Source organism: Pediculus humanus, genomic scaffold, assembly GCF_000006295.1.
Source record: "Pediculus humanus corporis 1103172107500 genomic scaffold, whole genome shotgun sequence".
Lineage (NCBI taxonomy): Eukaryota > Metazoa > Arthropoda > Insecta > Psocodea > Pediculidae > Pediculus > Pediculus humanus.
This window is the reverse complement of record NW_002987116.1, coordinates 426,519-447,010: the sequence shown is the minus strand read 5'-3', so window position 1 is coordinate 447,010 and position 20,492 is coordinate 426,519. Positions and strand designations below refer to the sequence as shown.

Here is a 20,492-nt window from a genome sequence, read left to right as displayed (position 1 = left end):
TTTGGGTTCCCTTTTTGGAAATTTGTTTTTTTTTTGGAAGGGGCCCCCTTTTTTTGCCAGGGGCCCCCCCCAAAAAAAAAAAAAAAAAAAAAAAAAAAAAAAAAAAAAAAAGTAAAATAAATAAATAAATAAAAATAGCAAAAGAATGCTTGAATGCTTGAACCGGGTTGGTTGTTTCCTTTGTTGTTCTTGTTTTTGTTCTTGTCTCATCTCAACTCCGGCTCTTCACCATCACAAAAATTAATCAATCAATCAATCAATCAATCGTGAATGAATGAATGAATCAATCAATTAATTAAAAAAATAATAATAATAATAAGAATAATAATAATAATAATAGTAATAAAACAACATCATCAATCTTTGGCCAATGTGGAAAGAAAAAAAAAAAAAAAAATTAGGAATTAATAATCATTTTTTTTTCTTTTTTTTTTTTTTTTTTGGTTTTTTGGTTTTTTTTCTGTTTTCCTTGTTAGCCTTTTGCTGGTTTCCCGCAAACGCATTTTACAAAAAAAAAAAAAAAAAAAAAATTACTATTAGAATCCGTAGAAATGATTTTTCCGAAGACAGGGAAAAAAAAAAAAAAAAAAAAAAAAAAGAAAAGAAAAGAAAAAAAGAAAAATTAAAGAAAGAAAGAAAGAAAGAAAGAAAGAAAGAAAGGCAGCAGACAAAATTTAAGCTACGCTTTCTTTGGTTGCGTTTGTTACGGGTTGGGCTTCTTGCTTCATATTAACTTCGCCCTCGCTTTGAGATGTTCTATTACCCCTTAGATTGTTACGGGGTACCCGTTTCCTATAGCGGGGACGAGGGCGAGGACATTCTCCTTCCCCGCCTTGACCTTGACCGTCATCGCTTCTCGGTCTTCTTGCCGGACGACGGTAGTTCCTTGCGAAAAAACGCCGCGGAGGTCCTTTACGACGTTGCGGCGGACGATTTTCTCCCCCTTCCCCTTCCTTTAGAAGAAAAACAAAAAAAAAAAAAAAAAAAAAAAAAACAAACATCATGGCGACACCGTCAGTACGGTACAGGTCTATCTATCTATCTATCTATCTATCTATCTATCTACATTCGATTCGACATCATTTCCCTTACCCCGTCTTGTAAATCTCTTGGAGGTCCGCGGGGTCGAGGACGGTATCCGTAATTGGGTCGAAATCTCGGACGGTATCTCCTCTGCTGCCCTTGATTTCCACCCTCTAAATTTTTGTCATCACCGTCGTCGTCTCTTTGTCTACGCGGACGAGGTGGCAATCGTCGGGTGTAATACCACTGCCGATATCCCCTCCGTTTGTCGGCAGCGTAAGGAGAGCCTTTCACGGCTTCTCCATTGGGTCCCGTCACGTTTGCGGCTTCGTTCCCTTTTCCACCCACGACAACGTCAAATTCAACGACTTCTCCATCTCCCACCGATCGTACCAATTTTTTCGGATTATTTTTAACAATAGCCGATTGATGAACAAACACATCTTCCTTGGTGTCATTTCTGCATTCACAAAAACAAAACAAAAAAATTTACTCGCCGACCTTCCATTCGCTCCCCACCTATCCTCTCACCATCCAAAATGACCAAAATTATTAAAAAATTCTCATCGATAGACAAGACAAGTTATGTATAGTCGCGGACATTTTTTCATAATTAATAAATAAATTAATTAATTAATTAATAAACTCACCGATTAATAAATCCGTACCCGCTCTTCACGTTAAACCATTTAACGGTCCCCGTCACTTTGTTGGCTGAAATCAACAAAAAAAAAAAAAAAACGGTTTTTTTTTTAAAATTTGAATTTGAATTCGACACATTCGAAAAGAGAGAGACGGAGAGAGAAAGAGAGAGAGAGAGATAGAAAACTTTTAATTCACATAAATCAAACCCCAAGCTCTGCTATACACGTAGACATTTTTTTTTCCTTTCTTAATACAAGAGCCATAATAATAATAATAACGTTATAAACGATAATATAAACGAGAGAGATAAATTCAACGGTCATTTATATATAAACTTTGAAAATTATTTTAACCGTAACTAATTTTTTTTAATTGCAAAATTATCTTTTTCATTATTATTACAAAAAAAAATTACATTAATATTATTATTATTATTATTATTATTATTACCTTGAAAATAAAAAATCTCCTTCACTCCCCTTCATTTATTTCCTACTTAATTTACTTTTTAATAAATAAAAATATTTTTATTGATTAGTCATGAAAAAAATGACATTCAAAACATTTAAAATTCGAATTCGACATCACTAAAAGTGTTTGTAAAATTGAAAAAAAAAAAAAAAAAAAACAAAAACAAAAAAAAACGAAAAGAAAAAAAAAAATTTGCAACGCAATAAAAAAGAAATTCTCGTTCGAAAACCGTTAAAAATTTTTTTTTTTTTTTTTTTTTTTTTGGAATGCACTCGATTATGACAAGTTCGTACAATTTAAAACATGTCACGAACGTTGTAGTATTCGGGTGATCTTTTTTTTTTTTTTTAAATGAAAAAAAAAAAGTAGGAGATAATATTATGCATAATTAAAAATATCACGAATTATTTTAAATAAATAAATAAAACGTGGAATCAAAAAAAGTGAAGAGAAAGGGGGGGAAAAAAAAAAGATTGACGATGAACTTTTTTTTTTTTTTTTTTTCGTTTTGAAAATGATATATCAATTTAAATAATAAAAAAAAAATTTTAAAAGAAATAACGTTACGTTAGAGAAATATAATAGAATGACAAACGAACGAAAAAAGCAAAAAAAAAAAAAAAAAAATTTTTTTTCTGTGCATGTATTTTATAAGGCCGCACGTGCCATTAAAAAAAATGGCCGACGTGAAATTGGAGAATCGCACACGAACGGCTTTTTGCTTAAACGATTTGATATAAATTAAATAAAATTATGTCTTACCGATGACCTGTTTTTGCTGAACATCCTTTGGTTGTTCGGGCTGCTTCTCCGGGTCACCCATGATGTTCGGGGTAGATGGTAAAAGTTGGTAAAAAAAAACTCCGAACCGATGTTCTTCCCTTTCGGTTTGTTGAAATCCTTCTGAGAATCTCGTCACATTTCCCGCACTGCTTTTTCATTCCCTTCGTTTTGATTGGCTGATTCATTTTGTTACGAACTCTCTCATTGGTCGATTTAAAACGTTTCGTCATCGCTAGACAAAAATTCAAACTGAAAAGTCGATAATTGTTTTTGAAAACAAATTTTTCGAAAAATCGAATACTCGACGCGTAAATAAAAAAAAAAAAACCTTTCAATTACTTTTTTTTTTTACAAATATTCCCCATTATTTATTAATTTATTTATTTTTAAATAAAAATTATATTTAATTTTAAATCTTTTTCGAATAAAAAATCATCAAGACTTTCTTTTAAATGACTTCATTACCCATTACTAACAATTAATAATGTCGTTGTAACATGTAAATGACATGTAGAAAAAAGTTAAATTTTCCTTTCTTTCTTAAAAAAATCTAACAAAAAACATTTATAAAAAAATTCTTTTCAAACCAAGAAGAAAAAATAATAATAAAATAAAATGTATGAAATCAATAAAATAATAAAAAATTTAAAATAAAATAAATTGTGTTTTGGTCACATTTGGCAAGTAATGACAAATCATGGCATTTGTAGACAAGATATTTCTGCCATCTTTTACATTTTTTCTTTTTGTCTTTTTTCTTTAAATTTATCCTTAAAATAAAATAAAGTAAAGTAAAGCAAATCAAAATGAATTCATGGGGGGGGGGGGGGGATAACAACAAAAAGCAAAAAAAAAATTTTTTAAATCAAACAAGTGGAAAAAATTAATTACTCCTTCTACCAACTACAATAATATCATTATCATTATTATCATTATTATTCTAAAGGTAAACTTGTTTTTTCCTTTTTTTTTTTAAATGAAAGAAATAATATATGCAATCTGATCTTACTGTTCAGCCATGTGTCTGAACTTTCATTACCTTAAAAAAAATTTAATAATAATAATTGTTTTAATTACTGTTAACTCTAAACTTCTCATATTAATGAGAATTTTAACGGTTATATTAATAATAATAATATTATAATTAAGTGAAAAAAATTTTTATTTTTAAAAGATGATAAAAGTACATTATTATTATTATTATTATTAGGCAGTTTTCAATCCGTTTACAAAATATATATATTAAACGGCCATCCGTTCGTCATGTTTCCAGAAATTTCTTAATTAATAAACAAAATAATAATAATAATAATTTTGAAAATTTGAAACGAACCCAAAAACCATAATCAGGTATATAATAAGATCCTCGCATTGCAGATCAAATTAATTCTTAATTAATAATAATAATAATAATTATTAATTAATTAATAAAAAAAAAACTAAAAAAAAAAATTTCTGAAAACATACAACAACAAATCCAAGCCACTATATTATCATATTATCATATTATCATTATCATTATTTTTAAAAATCAAATAATAAAAAAAAACTATAATATTATTATTATTATTATCATCAGTGTATTTTATCCATATCAAAAAAAAAAAAAAAAAAAAATTTATTTCAAGTGACATTATTACTAGTGTTATCATTATCATTATCGTGTGTATTTTTTTTCTTATGATTTATTTTCCCATTGACAAAAAACCGAAAAAAATTTTATTAATAATAATAATAATAATTTTTTAAATTAAAAAAAAAAAAAACCGTTTTTTTCTTTACTTTTTCCCATTTCACTACTTATCGTTATATAATTAATTATGATGTAATTAAATATTATTATTATTATTATTGATCGATTACATTTTAATGTTTGAAATTAAAAATTTACCTTGTTTACTCTCTCTCTCTTTTCCTATTATTATTATTGTTATACGCCTTAAGTGAAAGAGAGAGAAAGAGAGAGAATGGGAGAGAGAGACCAAAAAAAAAAAAAAAACGTTAAAAATTTCAATATGGATAGATAATATTATTATTATTTTTTTAAACATAGTGTGTGAGTGCGTTCGTACTTGCATTTGTGAGTACGTGCGTGTGTTACTCTCTTATTTATCATTATTATTATTATTATTATTATTATTTTTCAATCAATTTTTTGATTTTTTTTAATTTTCGAAAAATTTTGCTGAGAGTTGTTGAATTTTTTCACATCGTCTCTCTCTTTCTCTCTCCCTTTTCCAATACATTATCAATCATTATTACTTATCATCATCATTATTATTATACTTCTTAACATTATTTATTATTATTATTATTATTATTATTATTAAACATAATATCAACTAAATCACACCACTAGAAAAAAAACTTTTATTTATTTTTTTTTTTTTTTATGATATCGTAATAATATATTTTCAATTTTAAATGAGTATCACTATCATTATCATTATCATTATTAATATTATCATTATCATTATTATTATTATTATGCCTTAGTATATTAATTAATAATTAATTAGATCGACCAGAAACAAATTCATTCTTTTCAAAAAAAAAAATCAAATTCAAAATTCAAATTCAAATTCAAATTTATTTATTTATTCTTTTCGTACCATCGATTAATCGTTTTTTTAACGATAATATCGAACGATAATCGATCCATCGATCGATATTAAATAAATTTTTTCCGTAAAACGTTATTTATATGGAAATTGAGAATTTGTTTCAGTTCTTATTCATAAAAATCATTTTTTTTAATAATACGTATATAATAAGATGTGTGTAATAATAATAATAATAATGGTTTTTTTTTCATTCAAATTATCATCATTACAATAAATTGTTTCCCTGTTAAACAAACGTTGGAAAAAAAAAAAAAAAAAAAAAAAAAACAAAACAAACCCAAAAATTAGATGATAAATCTTTAAAAATTCTTTCTTTTCTTATTCTTATTCTTATTATTATTATTACTACAAATACAAGATGATATCGTTTGTTATTTTATGTAATTTTCATATTAATTATGTTGATTTATTATTATTATTATTATTATGATTTAAAAAAAAAAAAAAAAAAACCATAAAATTAAATAAAAATGGGGGCAAAGCAATCAGAAAAAAATAAAACAACAAAACCTTACTAATAATACACGTGTAAGTGAATCATCTACGGTTCGTATAAAAAAAAAAAAAAAACAGGAACAAAAAAAAAAGAAAAAAAAAAATAATTTTATTATTATTATTATTATTAAAAACAAACCCTAATCCACATTTTTTTTTAAAGAAAAATAAATTTTCTCAATTTCCCAGGATGAAATAAAAAAAAAAAAAAAAAAAAAAAAAAAAAAAAAAGAAAAAAATTTTTAAAACAAACCTTTTTGGTTTGATGCAAGTCTTATTATATTAATAACCCGAAACGTTTATTTTCTCACGCTAATTTTTATCATCATCATCATCGCAATTAATAATAGTATTATTATTATTATTATTATTTAAAATTAAAACAGCAAACTTAAAAGTATACAAAAAAAATTAATTAATTAAATTAATTAAATAAATTAAAAAAAAAAAAAAAAAAAAGATGTTTGTTTCTGACCCGGAGGGATTCTCTTAAATGAGAGAACAATTTTCTCATTTTTATCAAAAAAAATTCAATCCCTATTCAAATCGAAACGAATTATGTATTATTATTATTATTATTATCAACGATTTTTTCTCTCTTTCTATGTAAATAAAATAAAATAAAATAAAAAAAAAAAAAAACGCAATCAAACACACGACAAAATCAATCAATCAAAGTTTAATAAAATATGTTTAAAAAAAAAAAAAAAAAATTGTTTTTTTTGTATTTAAATTTTTAAAAAATAATATAATAATAATAATAATAATAATACAAATTAAAAATCAGACAGACTCAAAACTGTTACAAACAAAAAATACCGATTTTTCTCGGTACGACCAAAACAAAAAAAAAAGCGAAAAAAGACAAAAGAAAAGAAAAGAAAAGAAAAAAAAATTATTTATGGATTGCTTTAAATCTTATTCGTGTATTAATTACTCTCTCCTCTCCCCTCTCTACCCTTTCTCCCGTATGCTTTCCCTTCTTCCCGAACCATCATCAATTGTTAAATTATAAATAAATAAATAAATAATAATATAAACAAAATAAAATGATCCCAAAAACGCACGAATATAAACAAATCCATATCATTCATCCCCGCAAAATCACCCTTTTGCCCCCCCCCCCCGCATGCCTACCATCAGTTGTTTATTCGTGTTTGAAATTAAAAAAGCAAACAAACGACAAACGGGTAATAGCAGTAAGTGGCAGTACAACCACCACCACCACCACCAGCAGTAACAGTAGCAGTAGTAGCAGCAGCACCACCACCACCAGCAGTAGCAGCACCACCACCACCAGCAGTGGTAGCAGCAGCAGCAGCACTTTCACCAGCAGTAGCAGTAGCAGTACTACCACCACCACCACCATCACCACTTCACATGATACAAGAGTACGTACAACTGATAATTTTATATATATAAATATATATATATAAACGTAAATAATAAATTAATAATTCGAATTTATTATTGTTGCTTTCGATGGTTTATGTACACACAATCAATACATAAAATTAAAATTAAAAAATATTCGTTTTGTTTTAAATTCCCGATTTAAAGTTATGAGCCTTTCCTTTTTCTTTTCCGCTTTTAATAAAAAAAAAAATGTTTTAAAATTAAATTTTCCAACTTTTCATTTCTCTCCCTTTCTCCCCCTTCATTCCATCCATCTATTCCTTTTATTTTTTTTTTCATTTTCCATTTTCTCTTCTTTCTTCCTTCTCTCAACCAAGTTTAGAAAAAAATAAAAAAAAAAAAAAAAAAGATTAAAAGAGAGAAAAAAAAAAAAAAATTAAACAAAACAAAATCATTTAAAATAATTTTTGTTGTTATTATTAATAATAATAATAATAATAATAATAATAATTTGTATTTGCTTTTTACCGTTTGTATAATTAATAAAGCTAAATTGAGAGAAAGAAAAAAATTTTTTTTTTTTTTACAGGTTATTATTATTATTATTATGCTGTCACTAACATGCAATAGTGATAGATATTGTTATTATTACTATAAAAAAGATGTTGTTATGATGATCACGTGGATGGGTTTTTTCTTTTTTTTTTTTTCCTTATAAAAAACAAAAAAAATGTATTTAAAAAAAATTTTTTTTTTCTTTTCTTCTTTTTCTTCTTCATCTTTTTTGCTTATCATCTTTTTTTTTTTTTTTTTTTTTTATGCCGTGCTTTCATTTGCATTGTTGGCAGCAGATTGGGCTCCCTGCTTCCCCTTGGCATCTCCCTCACTTTGAGAGTTTTTATTTACCCTGACGAAGTTACGGGGAAGATTTCTGTAGTAGCGTGGGCGTGGGCGAGGGCCTTGACCCATGTCACCACCGGCACCTCCACCACCGCCTCCGCCTCCGCCACCTCCTCCTCCTCCTCCTTGACGTTTGTTATTGTAGCTTCGCGGTCTCACCACGTAGTCCCACTCCATTTTGTCCTTGTACGAGCGATAAGGTTTTCTGCGAGGTCTTTGGTTGCGATTCTCGCCGCCCATTCCATCCTAAACAGAGAGAGAGAGAGAGAAAACGACTCAAGTAAATTTATGATATTGAAAAAAAAAAAAAAAAAAAAATTAAAAATAAACGGTTAACGTATATATATATATATAGAGAGAGAAATTGAGTCATACTCCGTCTTTTTGGTCTCTCGGAGGTCCACGTGGGCGCGGGTGATAGTTGTAATGAGGGCGAAATATAGGACGGTAGCGCCTTTGCTGGTTACCCTGATTGTCATTTTCTCCCTTTTCTCCATTTTCACCGTTTTTCCCGTCTCCTTCTTCGTCTCTCTGCCTTCGCGGACGATTTGGCATGGGTCGTCTGTAATACCACTGATAAACTTTACGCTTGTCTGCAGCATAGGGAGATCCCTTAACAGCTTCACCATTGGGTCCGGTCACGTTCGCTGCTTCGTTTCCCTTTTCACCCACGACAACGTCAAATTCGACGACTTCTCCATCTCCCACGGACCGAACAAACTTTTTGGGATTGTTCTTAACGATAGCGGTTTGGTGAACGAATACATCTTCTTTGGTGTCATCCCTGAAAGCATGTACAGGTCGCAGAGTTAGTTTTTATATACTTCACAATCCGTTAATTAAAAAAAAAAGAAAAAAAAACAAAGAATAATAGTAATGAAACAAAATGAATGAAACGAAAATTTATTTCTTCCAAAAATTCTGGAGAATTCTACCGTTACGGTTATAAACGCAAGGTACTAGACTACAACACAAAGCGAGGTCATCGGCCTGTATGTTTCAATTAACCACACCTCTTTGCTCTAGGCACACATCTTTTTTTTTTTCTTTTATATATAGAGTACCTTTGCAAAAATTACTCGTACAAAATAATAATAATAATAATGTTAGTAATAACAATTACAACAACGACAAAAATAATAATAATAATTTAAGTTAATATTTTATTCGATTTCCTTTACTTACCTGTTAATGAATCCATACCCGCTCTTTACATTGAACCACTTAACGGTCCCGGTCACCTTGTTTGCTAAAAAAAAGAAAACAAAATTTAATTTAATGTGTAAAATTTGGCGGGTAAACGACTTATAATACTAATTATTATAAATATCATACAAACTAATCACAATTAAACAAAGAAAAATTGTTTAAAATTTCCCATCACCATCATCATCATTATTTTTTTTCCCTTTCTCACTTAAAAACGCTTTGTTTCTTTTATAGTCATAAGGGTTTACAAGAATAATGTTCAGAATTAAGAAGAAATCATGTATTAGTAATTAAAAAAATGACAAAAAAAAAAAAAAACCGGATTTTATTACTCATAGTTATATTTAAACAAAAAAAAAAAAGTTTAATTTAATGTTGATATGTTTAGTTTAGCAAAGTTGAAAGTAAATTATTGAGTAATAACGCAACACACACACACACAAAAGGTCAATAACGCACTAATAATGAACAATTTGATTTTAATTGTAAAAAGAAAAAAACCTCATTTCTAAATACTTGAGTAATGTATATACATACGTAATTGTAAATATTGTGAAACAAAGATATAATAAAAAAAAAAAAAAAGAAAAACTTTATGAAGGTACGAACTTGGATATGCAAGATCAATTAAAGCATCCACCCATTCCAAGGTCGTTATTCAAACACATCGAGTATTTGAAAATATTAATATGCATTAACTATATTTAGAAATGAAATTGCGTGTCGTAAATATTATTAATAACATTGATATTTCAAAATGCATGGCATGTAATTCATGAAACTACGTCTAAAATAATTCAAATCAACACACGTGCTAAAACAAAATGGCGTGTTGTTGAAATTTAAGGCGGTAAAGTAACAAAGCCATGTCTCGTTTTAATTTGATTTTAAACGTTTGTAAACTTACCGATGACTTGCTTTTGTTGTTGAACAGCCTTAGGTTGTTCGGGCTGCTTCTCCGGGTCAGTCATGATGTTCCGGGTAGGTGGTAAAAGGTGTTAAAAACTCCGAACCGATTTTCTCACTCCTTCTTCCAGCTTGGTTGAAATCCTTCTCAGCTTCATCCGCTCATTTCTAAAAGTAAATTTACCTCAGTCACTCTCATTGGTCGATTATGAGCAGACTCGTTTCTCATTGGTTGAATTATATAATGACGTCACGTTTTCAATAGTTTTTTATTGGATTACCTTTTCCATCAATAATTTCACAGAAACAATGAAATGCTATATAAAAAAAAAAACTGCTTTAAAGTTTTTTTTTTTTTTTTTTAAAAACTACCTTATATAGTAAAATAATATTTTCTGAACTTGAGAAAAAGAAAAAGAAAGAAAACTAATTCGTACAAAATGATTTTTACACGTGCACACGTAAACGACCAACTTAGATTTTATTTCAATTTTTTAAATTATTCATTCATTAATTATTAAATAGTTATTGACAACAGGAAATTATTACAAAATGGCCGTTTTATTATAGCAAATGATATTATTAAATTTTTTTTTTTTTATTACTTTTGAAACAACTACTTAATGCAATAAATTAATAATTATAGCCATATACTATGACAGGATAATAATATATATATATATAATCATTCAATAAAAAAACATTTAATATAAAACATCAGAAAAAAAAAACAAACAAACAAACAAAAAAAAATTTATTAAATTTCTTTTTATCACATATTCTTTTTTTTTTTAATAACTCATCAATTATTATTATTATTATTTATCGTGAATTGTTTTTTTTTTTTTTTTTATTACGCAGTTTGTGTTCGATCGAAAAATATTTTTTTATTTACAACGTTTGCATTTTTTTTTTTTTTTATTGCTTTTTACAAATAAAAATTATATGATAATGAAAATGATATTAATAATTAATAATTTGACTTTAAATAATTTTTTCTCCTTTTTTTTTTGTATTACAAAAGGAAAAAATGACCCCATCTTCACGTGACATCTCGTTTTCCTCATTTACGAATTTGCTGTGACTTCTTGAATATTTGCTATTATTGTAAAATCTTCTCCTAATTCGCGACAAAGAACCTTAAAATCAAAAAAAAAAAAAAAAAAAACCACATCACAATCCACGTGTTAATCCACGTTTCTTTCTTTCGAAACAATATTGAAATAATAATTAAATAAAATACCCTAAGTCTTTCTTGTGAAGCTGGTACGTTGGCTAATTGTTCTTCGAGTTGTTCCTTTTCCTCCTTCAACGTTAACCTAACGTCCGAATCTAATTTTTCCAATTTCCATCCACCTTCTCCGTCAAATTGTAATAAATGAGTGTGAAATTTCCTGTTTAAAGACAAACAAAAATAAAACTACCTTTCTAAAAACTGTTAAAAAAAAAAAGGTTCAAAAAGGTTTACCATAAAGATGGCCTGTGTGTGATTGTCAACAACGTTATCCCTGCATCTTTACACGCTTGATATATTCTACTTTCCACGTCTATCGACACGGCCGACGTGCATTCGTCCAAAAGAGCAAATTTAGGTTTGTGATAAAATATTCTAGCCATTGCCATCCTTTGTTTTTCACCACCGCTGAGTACATCTTTCCAATCGGCACAAGCATCCCAACCTCCTTCTCTTTCCACAATGTAATTTAAAAACACCAAACCTAAAACGACAAATAATCATTATTATTACCACTTCCATCAACTCATTCAAGGTTTTACCTTCGACTCGATTCGTACCTAAATATTTCTCCAACTGTTTATCCGTTATTCCTTTCGACTGCATATCTTGCACCGTATCCGGATAAATAATTTGATCTCGAAGACTTCCCAGGCTCATGTATGGTCTTTGAGGAACGTAAAACATGTCTTGCAACACCGGTTTGCATAGGTGACCGTTATAAACTGGCCACAAACCCGAAAGGATTCTAAACAGGGATGATTTTCCGCAACCGTTCGGCCCTGCGTAAAAATTATTCAATTAAAATTCATTTTAAAATATTTAATGGCGGAAATTTTGTTGTAAAATAATAATTACCGGTAATCAAAATATGTTGGCCAGGTGTAACGTTCAACGTTAGGCTTCTTACGACAACATCACAGTTAGGTGTAATTATGGGTACGTTTACTATCGAAATGGTACCATCGGAAGTTTCAGTTATTCGACCTAAAGGAAATCAAAACAAAAATCAGAAGTCATTTTATTTTACAATCTACCATAAAACCGTTTCATGTTTTAAACGTGCCTTTGGCCACGGGACGTCCATTTTCGAATACCAACGATGCTCCGTTTAAATTTTTCGTCGTTTTCGACAAGTTTGCCGTTGTTCTCACGTAATTCCCTTCTTTGGCTTGATCGAAAACTCTCAACATTTCACCGACTCTCGATGTGTAACCGACTAATTCAACTATTTCCTTATACGATGACATGAGCCTTTCAACGGCGTCCGCTCCGTTCATCAACAAATTTCTCGCCGTTGTTAAATATTGCGTTCTTTCAGACACGCTCGCATCGCTCGAATCCCCTAAAAAAAAATTAATTTTAATTAACGATTTATTGATTCGATCGAACATTAATCAATAATTTATCTCAAACTACTACTACTACTACTATTATTATTATTACTATTATTTGATAAATTCGCTTCAGTAATTGCATTCACTTAACAAAAAAAAAATTTTTTTTTAAATTTTTTCCAATTATTAAACTGTTGCGCACTCTTGCGTGAAAAAAAAAAATTACATTTTAATAGAAGGCTGTGAGAAATTTTTGTTAGGATTTGCATTGTTTAAAACTAAGGGAAAAAACAAAACAACAACAACAACACTCTACGTTTTCATTTTCATTTCTTTTATGTTTCACTTTGCAAAACTTTTGAGAAATAATAATAATAATAAAAAAAACAAGTTTTTCAATACATTACGTTGTAAAAAAGAAGAAGAAGAAGAGAAAAAAAGACAACAAAAGAAAAACAAACACACGTTCAATTGCGCGCGCCCTCGCCCGCGCCGCATAAACAATTGTCTTCTGCTACATTCGAACGAGGGTTGATTGTGATTGGTCATTTGAAGAAAAGGGATAAAAGATTCGTTTAACGTACTTTTTTTTAAAAACAGGTTTCAAATAATTATTATTATTATTATTATTTTGCAATTTTTTATTTTTCCCCCTTCCCCTTCCCCATCGACCAACGATTTAAAAAATAAAAAAACTTTGTCGTTTTATCTAAAAAAAAATTCGTAATTGAAAAACCTTGAAACAAAAAAAAAAAATCAATTGTAATACAATAATAAGACACAAACATTTGCTATTTAATCCTTGGCATAATCATCTATTATTATTATTATTATTCTTGGAACTGATAATATCCAATATTTTCAAGTATGAAATATGACGGACCGAGTTCTTGTATTACAAAGTACGTTTTACGGGTAATTAAATTCTTATTATTATCATTATTATTATTAATTTTTGTTTCTGTTATTTTTATTTTGCACGCAATTTTTTTTATTATTTTGACTTTTTTTTTTCCTTTCCTTTCCAGATTTTTTTTTTTTTTTTTTGTAATCTAACACGGGGGTCAATCTCCAAAATCCTCCTTTTTTTTCCGTTTTCGTCTTCCAAGGTCATTTTTACGATGATAATAATGATTATAAAAAAAAAAAAAATTTTTTTTTTTCAAGGGATTTCAATTCGTGATTTTTTATTATTGTGCGTGAATGCGTGCGTGTTTAACACTCATTAAAACCATTAGGGAATGAACCATAACGAAACGAACGATCTTGCGACATTTTTTTTTTTTTTGTCGCCAAAAAAACAAATGATTATCATGAACAAACCCCTTCACGCGTTCGTTCCTTCCACGTTCGTGAAACGTAAACATTTTAACGAACCGCCATTTCTTTTCCTTTTATTTTCTTTCTTTTTTTGTAATAAGGAAAAGGAAAAAAAAAACTCGTTTTTACTTTTTGGTGCGGGGTTGGGGAAGGGGGAGTGGGGGGCGAGGGGAAGAAAGAAAAGGAAAAAGAGAAAAATTATAGAACGACACGAAAAAAAATAAAAAATGGTTTGCCTTGATTCTTTTTTTTACGGTTAAATACATTTTTACTCGTTTTTTTTGTAAAGTTGCTTTGACAAATTGCGTTTTAAAAACAAAAAAAAAAAATTTTTTTTCTTTCCTTATCATTTCTTCGATAAGGGGTCAATCACATTTAGAATTGCCAAAATAATAATAATAATAATTATCCAAAAATGAAAGCTCGAGAGTCTAATTAACTTAAATAAACGAAACTTTTTGTCAATTTGATGTCTCGAATGAAAAGCATTCAGAGTTGTCAAAAATTCTAGAATATTCGATTCCGCCCCCTGTATATTTATTTCCTCTCCCCTCCTTTTCATTCCCCCCTCTCTCTCTCTCTGCCTCTCTGTCTCTCTCTCTCTTTGCCTCTCTGTCTCTCTCTCTCTTTGCCTCTCTGTCTCTCTCTTTCTCTCTCTCTCTCTCTCTTCCTATCAAGATAGGTACTTACTTTTCGTTAGAGAAACTCCAGCAATTATGGGTAGAGAAATCATTATCATTCCAGTTCCAGACCAAACGTATTTCATTAAAAATTGTTCCAGCATGACAAACCACAATCTTTGAGCGTAAATTTTGTTCATTTGATTCGTGAGTTGTTTGTATGCTTTTTGTAAACAATTCAATTCAACCTGAAAACGAAAAAATAAATTTTTTTAACTTGAAAACAACATGAAAAAAAAAATCCTACTTTACCACCCATAATTCCCGCAAAAAAATAATAATAATAATAATAAATTTAAAAAAAAGTATAATTCAAAGTGAAGAAGAGGAGGACGAGGACGAAGGGGAAAAGGGGGGGGTTATTTACCCGAGGCAATGACCTAGATCAAACGAATTTTATTGACATTATTAAAAATTGACGGTTAACGAACGTTCTGCGTAACGGAAAAAAAAGAAATTGCTTTTATTATTATTATTATTATTATTACTGTAATTACTCCGAAGGAATTTTACGATTGTAATGTGATTGATTGAATAATACGGGAAAATATTTAAACTCTTTATCCCCCCCCTTTTTTTTTTTTTTTTTTTTTAAAGAGATGCCAATAAAACCGCCATCTTTGTTTTTTCCTTCTTCTTCTTCTGATTCGATTCCTCATTCATTCGTTTTATTACCCACCTTATGGCCACCGTAGAAAGCGATTTCTTCCGCGTTTGTTATTATCCGGGAATGAATGCTTCGAAGATAACCTTTTCTGTGAGCTTCTTCCGCGACTAGTTCACCAAATTTCGGACTAACGCATTTCAATATTAATCCCGTCGAACACATTACGAAAGCAGCCAACAGGGGACCTGGACAACAAAAAAAATAAAATTAATAATAATAATATATACATATAATTTTTCGTTTTTGTTTTCGAAATGACGCAACCTAAAACATTACATAATTCAAAAACAAAAAACTTTTAACAAAAGAAAAAAAGAAAAAGAATTGAAGCGAAAATTGTTTGGAAACAAAACAAAACAAAGCAAAACCAAACAAACATCGGCGCATTCAATAACAACAACAACAACAACAACAACAACAATAACGACAATAACAATAATAATGATAATGATAATAATAATGATATGATTACCGGGTATGGTTGAAACACCCATTCTTCTGCTGCTTCTCGCCAATGCAAACGTTATGAGTACGCAATCCAAAAGGGGTTTCGTTATGTGACTATACAAATGAGCAACGCTATCCGTAAACGTTGATATGTCGTCCGTCAGTCTGTGATCCGCATTTTCGATTCTTCCATCCAAATTCGATACCCTATAGTATATCTGATCCGAAAAATAAACTTTGTACAAATGATTCACCAGTCTTGTTCTGGAAATAGAAAAAAAAAAACAAAAAAATTAGAATTTTTTTTACCATGTTTATCCACGTGTGTGTGTGCGCGTGTGCACGTGTTTAATTCGACTTAACGGACACTCGATATGCTGGGATTAAGCATAAGCTAATCGTTTAATTAACAAAAATGACATTGCAAAATTTTACAAAAAATAAAAATAAAAAAAATCAAATAAATAAATTTTTATGACTTTTCCTGACATTTGAAAATTTTTTATTTTTTACCAGAGAAATAAAGGAAATAGGTATGAGAGAGAGAGAGAAAGGTAGAGAGAGAGAGAGAGAAAATATAAATGACAAAGCTAAATTTGATAGAAATGCAACAACAACAACAACAACACGATCGCGATTAATTCCATTTCATTTTTTTTTTTTTTTTTTTTTTATTACCCGGAATATAATAATTTATAGCCCGTAACTTACATATTTTTTCATTCTTTTAATGATTTAAAAGGCAAAATAATAATAATAATAATGATAATAATAATAATAATAAATTTGGAAAGGGGGAAAAAAAAAAGTAGGGAGCAAAAATTAATAACGTTGCGTTCTCTCCCTCGAAAAAAAAATTTTTTCGACCGTTAATTAATCTATCACGTGATTTACGAAAAAATTTCGACGTGGAAATAGAAAAGAAAAAGAAAATAATGCGAATCATTTTCACATTAACAACGAATTTACGTTACTCAAACACTCTGATGATGATGAGGATGAGGATGCTGCTGCGAGATGACAATAAGAAAAAAAAAAGTAATGATAATAATAATAATAATAATAAAATTATTAAGTATGTTCGTGACACGTGATACATACGACACGCATTCGAAGACGGTAAATAATAATAATAATAATAATTCCTCGCGTTTCGATGTGAAATAAAACTAACGTTCTCGTCCCCCTTGGACTATTTCATTTTGTGAATTTTAACCCGACCGACTTGCAACAAAATAAATATATATAAAAAATTTAATAATAATAATAATAATAATAATAATAATAATAATAATAATAATAATAAATAAAATCGTCAAATGTTCAAGTTCTTCCTATTTATTTTGTCCCCCCCTTTTTTTTTTTTAAATTCTCTAAAAAAAAAAAAATAGTAAGAGCATCCATTTTTCCTTTTCATCTCCGAAAAAAATAATAATAATGATGATGATGATGATGATGATGATGATGATGATGATAATAATGATAATGATAAAATTTTAATAATCGAAACGAATTTTTTTTTCTTTTTTTATAATTAAGACTTTTTTTTATAAACGAGTTAACCGAAAAAAAATTTTTTTTTTTTTTTTAATAAATAAATAAATAACGTTTCGATCACATAAATTTTTATTTTTAAATCGATTATTATTATTATTAATTGGATGTTTTTTTTTTTAACCGTAAAAAAAAAAAAAAAAAAAAAAAATTCTTTTCGAGTTCGATTTAAATAAATTTAAAAGGATTATTTCGAGATGCAAGAGAGGAGGTGGTTGCAGCAAACACACGTGCAAATCGTAAACAATAACAAAAATGTCGAATTTAATTTCGAGTTAATTCCGCCCCCCCGTCCCCCCGCCCGTAATGGCGACTCTCTTCCCACGTTTAAATTTTCTATTTTTTTTTTTTTTTTTTTGGGGGGGGGGGGATTTCGTAACGAGGTTTTCCTATCTTTTTAATAATGTAATAAATAATAATAAAAATTTATGGATGGTTTAAATAATAAACAACAACAAACAACAACAACAACAACAACAACAAGAACGAAAGTTAATAAAAACTCTACGGGATCAATTAGTGGGTTCGATTAAAGAAAATACCTTTGGTCCCTCATGGGCAAATATAAAATTTAACATCACATGGGCACACAATCGATTACTTATCATCATCATCATCATTATTATTTATAAATATATATGTACGCAAGTATTTATTTATTTATTCGTTCCCCCCGAAAAAAGAATATTTTAAAAAAATCCCCAAACCGCATACATACATAAACTGTAATTATTAAAAATTAAGTCATCGGATCGGAATAGCAGAAGATGGTAGGTAGATTATTAAACGTTACGTTAATATATACACGTTCTCGTAATAAACATGTCAAAAAAAAAGGACGTTAGGACCCGAATTTTTTTTTTTTTTTTTTTTACTTTCGAATGTTGTTCAACCTGTAAGATGAACAACAAGTTGAAGGCGATCTATGAGACAACGCACACACACACACTGATTTTTTCGGTCGTTACAAAAAAATAAAACATTCTATTAAAAAATTCATCTTTTATAAAATCAATAAATTCATTAATAATAATAATAATAATAATAATAATAATAATAATAATGATGATAGAATCGATTATGATGTGACTAATAATATGGCGACGAGAAGATTTTGTTTTTTTTATGGTCAAGTTCATTTTGAGATAATCGCGTTTTGTTTAACCACGTATGATAATCCCCTTCTTTTATCCCGTCTTTAATAACGAATTCAAGGTTTTTTCTTGTTATCGAAAAAAATTTTCCGCTTTTCCAAAAAATTACGTAATTTTCCGGGCAGCGGAGAAAGTGCCACCTACACCTAATCCAAATCCTTATAACACGCGCGTAAACGAAACATGTGTTTAAGTTCAACGACCTTTCGCGAAAATTTATTTTTTTTCCCTGCCAAAACTTTTCTTTTTTTTTCCTTCGAGTAATAATAATATTATTAATAATAGTAATAATAATAATATTAATAATAAACGGAAACTTTTGCTTTCTTGTTGATTTCTCTCGTTCGTTTTCGTTCGCGAAATGAATTTTTTTTTTTTTTTTTTGTAAAAATGGCGGTCGAAACGTTATGAAATTAATATGTGAGTGGAAAAATACTTTTTTTTTTTTTGTAGGCCGCAATTGGGCAAAAATCATTTCGTATTATTATTATTATTATTATTATTACGAAGTAGTCGATGATAATCGTACGTTAAACCTGACTTTTTTTTTTTTTTTTTTAAATTCCAGTTTTTAATTTTTTTTTATGCAATCGTTAACTGGTAACATTTTCACATCTCTTTCATTATTCTCTTTCTCTCTCTCTCTCTCTCTCTCTCTCTCTCTCTCTCTCACTCTCTCACACTCTCTCTCTCTCTCTCTCTCACTCTCTCACACTCTCTCTCTCTCTCTCTCTCTCTCTCACTCTCTCTCTCTCTCTCTCTCTCACTCTCTCACACACTCTCTCTCTCTCTCTCTCACTCTCTCTCTCTCTCTCTCTCTCACTCTCTCACACTCTCTCTCTCTCTCTCTCACTCTCTCTCTCTCTCTCTCTCTCACTCTCACTCTCTCTCTCTCTCTCTCTTTCTCTCTCTCTCTCTCTCTTTCTCTCTCTCTCTCTCTCTCTCTCTCTCTCTTTCTCTCACACTCACTCATTCCGTAATTGATTTAAACGCTTACCTGAAAGCCAACGATATTTTCTTTTCCAAACACCGTATGAGCGAATTTATGAACGTCGCCGGCACGGCCACGGCAAGCCACTTGAGTAAAAATATCGAAAAATTTCTAACGTCTTTACGAACGATGTGTTTCACCATAGTGCCCTCCATGGAAGCAACGTATATGCTCATGAACGTTCGGGCTATCAATGCGGACGTGTGAACGGTTAGCAAACCCACTTCCGGACTCAATATCCCCGGTACCATCAATTTCAACAACAACCACAAATCCACGGCGAATTCCTTGTTGACTCCGGGCAATAAAAAATTTATTATTTTTATTATTAAATTCACGTTTCCCCTTTTTTTCCTCTTATCCTTCGACTTCGGATAATTGTTGTTCGTTTGTTTTGTTATTTCGTCATCGCTGCTGCTGCTGCTGATGCTGCCGCTATTGCTGCCGCTCACAACAACCGAATCGGTTATGACGTTATCTCCGCTATTATTATTAACGCATCTTTTTATTTTAATCGTTTTTTTACTCTTCCCGCTGTCGAAAAAATACTTTTTCAAATACGGGTAACTTAATTTGATCGTGCATCCCAATAGAGCAACTCCGACTATCTTTCCAGCCAGTTCCTGATTGACTTTTGGATATTTGGCAGCTGTCTCGTTTAGGTATTTAGATATTACGTTCGGCATTTTCCTTTTT

The 20,492-nt window shown here is 29.3% G+C and overlaps 3 protein-coding genes across 3 annotated transcripts; all 3 read right to left on the bottom strand.

The window, feature by feature from the left end:
• Positions 1 to 674: 674 nt before the first annotated feature.
• Phum_PHUM156720 (Y box binding protein, putative) lies at positions 675 to 2,962 on the bottom strand (the record flags this gene model as incomplete). The annotated part of the gene is made up of 4 exons (XM_002424806.1): positions 675 to 953; positions 1,093 to 1,483; positions 1,674 to 1,737; positions 2,902 to 2,962. 4 exons carry the CDS (start codon positions 2,960 to 2,962, stop codon positions 675 to 677), a joined length of 795 nt encoding a protein of 264 aa, XP_002424851.1.
• Positions 2,963 to 8,213: 5,251 nt separating this feature from the next.
• On the bottom strand, positions 8,214 to 10,477 carry Phum_PHUM156710 (Nuclease sensitive element-binding protein, putative; the record flags this gene model as incomplete). Its single annotated transcript, XM_002424805.1, has 4 exons — positions 8,214 to 8,543; positions 8,673 to 9,081; positions 9,483 to 9,546; positions 10,414 to 10,477. The coding sequence occupies 4 exons, from the start codon at positions 10,475 to 10,477 to the stop codon at positions 8,214 to 8,216; spliced, it is 867 nt and encodes a 288-aa protein (XP_002424850.1).
• A 1,002-nt stretch (positions 10,478 to 11,479) lies between these two features.
• On the bottom strand, positions 11,480 to 20,482 carry Phum_PHUM156700 (uncharacterized protein; the record flags this gene model as incomplete). Its single annotated transcript, XM_002424804.1, has 11 exons — positions 11,480 to 11,551; positions 11,683 to 11,806; positions 11,881 to 12,130; positions 12,207 to 12,428; positions 12,505 to 12,633; positions 12,728 to 12,991; positions 14,994 to 15,171; positions 15,663 to 15,835; positions 16,123 to 16,361; positions 19,803 to 20,083; positions 20,255 to 20,482. The coding sequence occupies 11 exons, from the start codon at positions 20,480 to 20,482 to the stop codon at positions 11,480 to 11,482; spliced, it is 2,160 nt and encodes a 719-aa protein (XP_002424849.1).
• Positions 20,483 to 20,492: the final 10 nt, after the last annotated feature.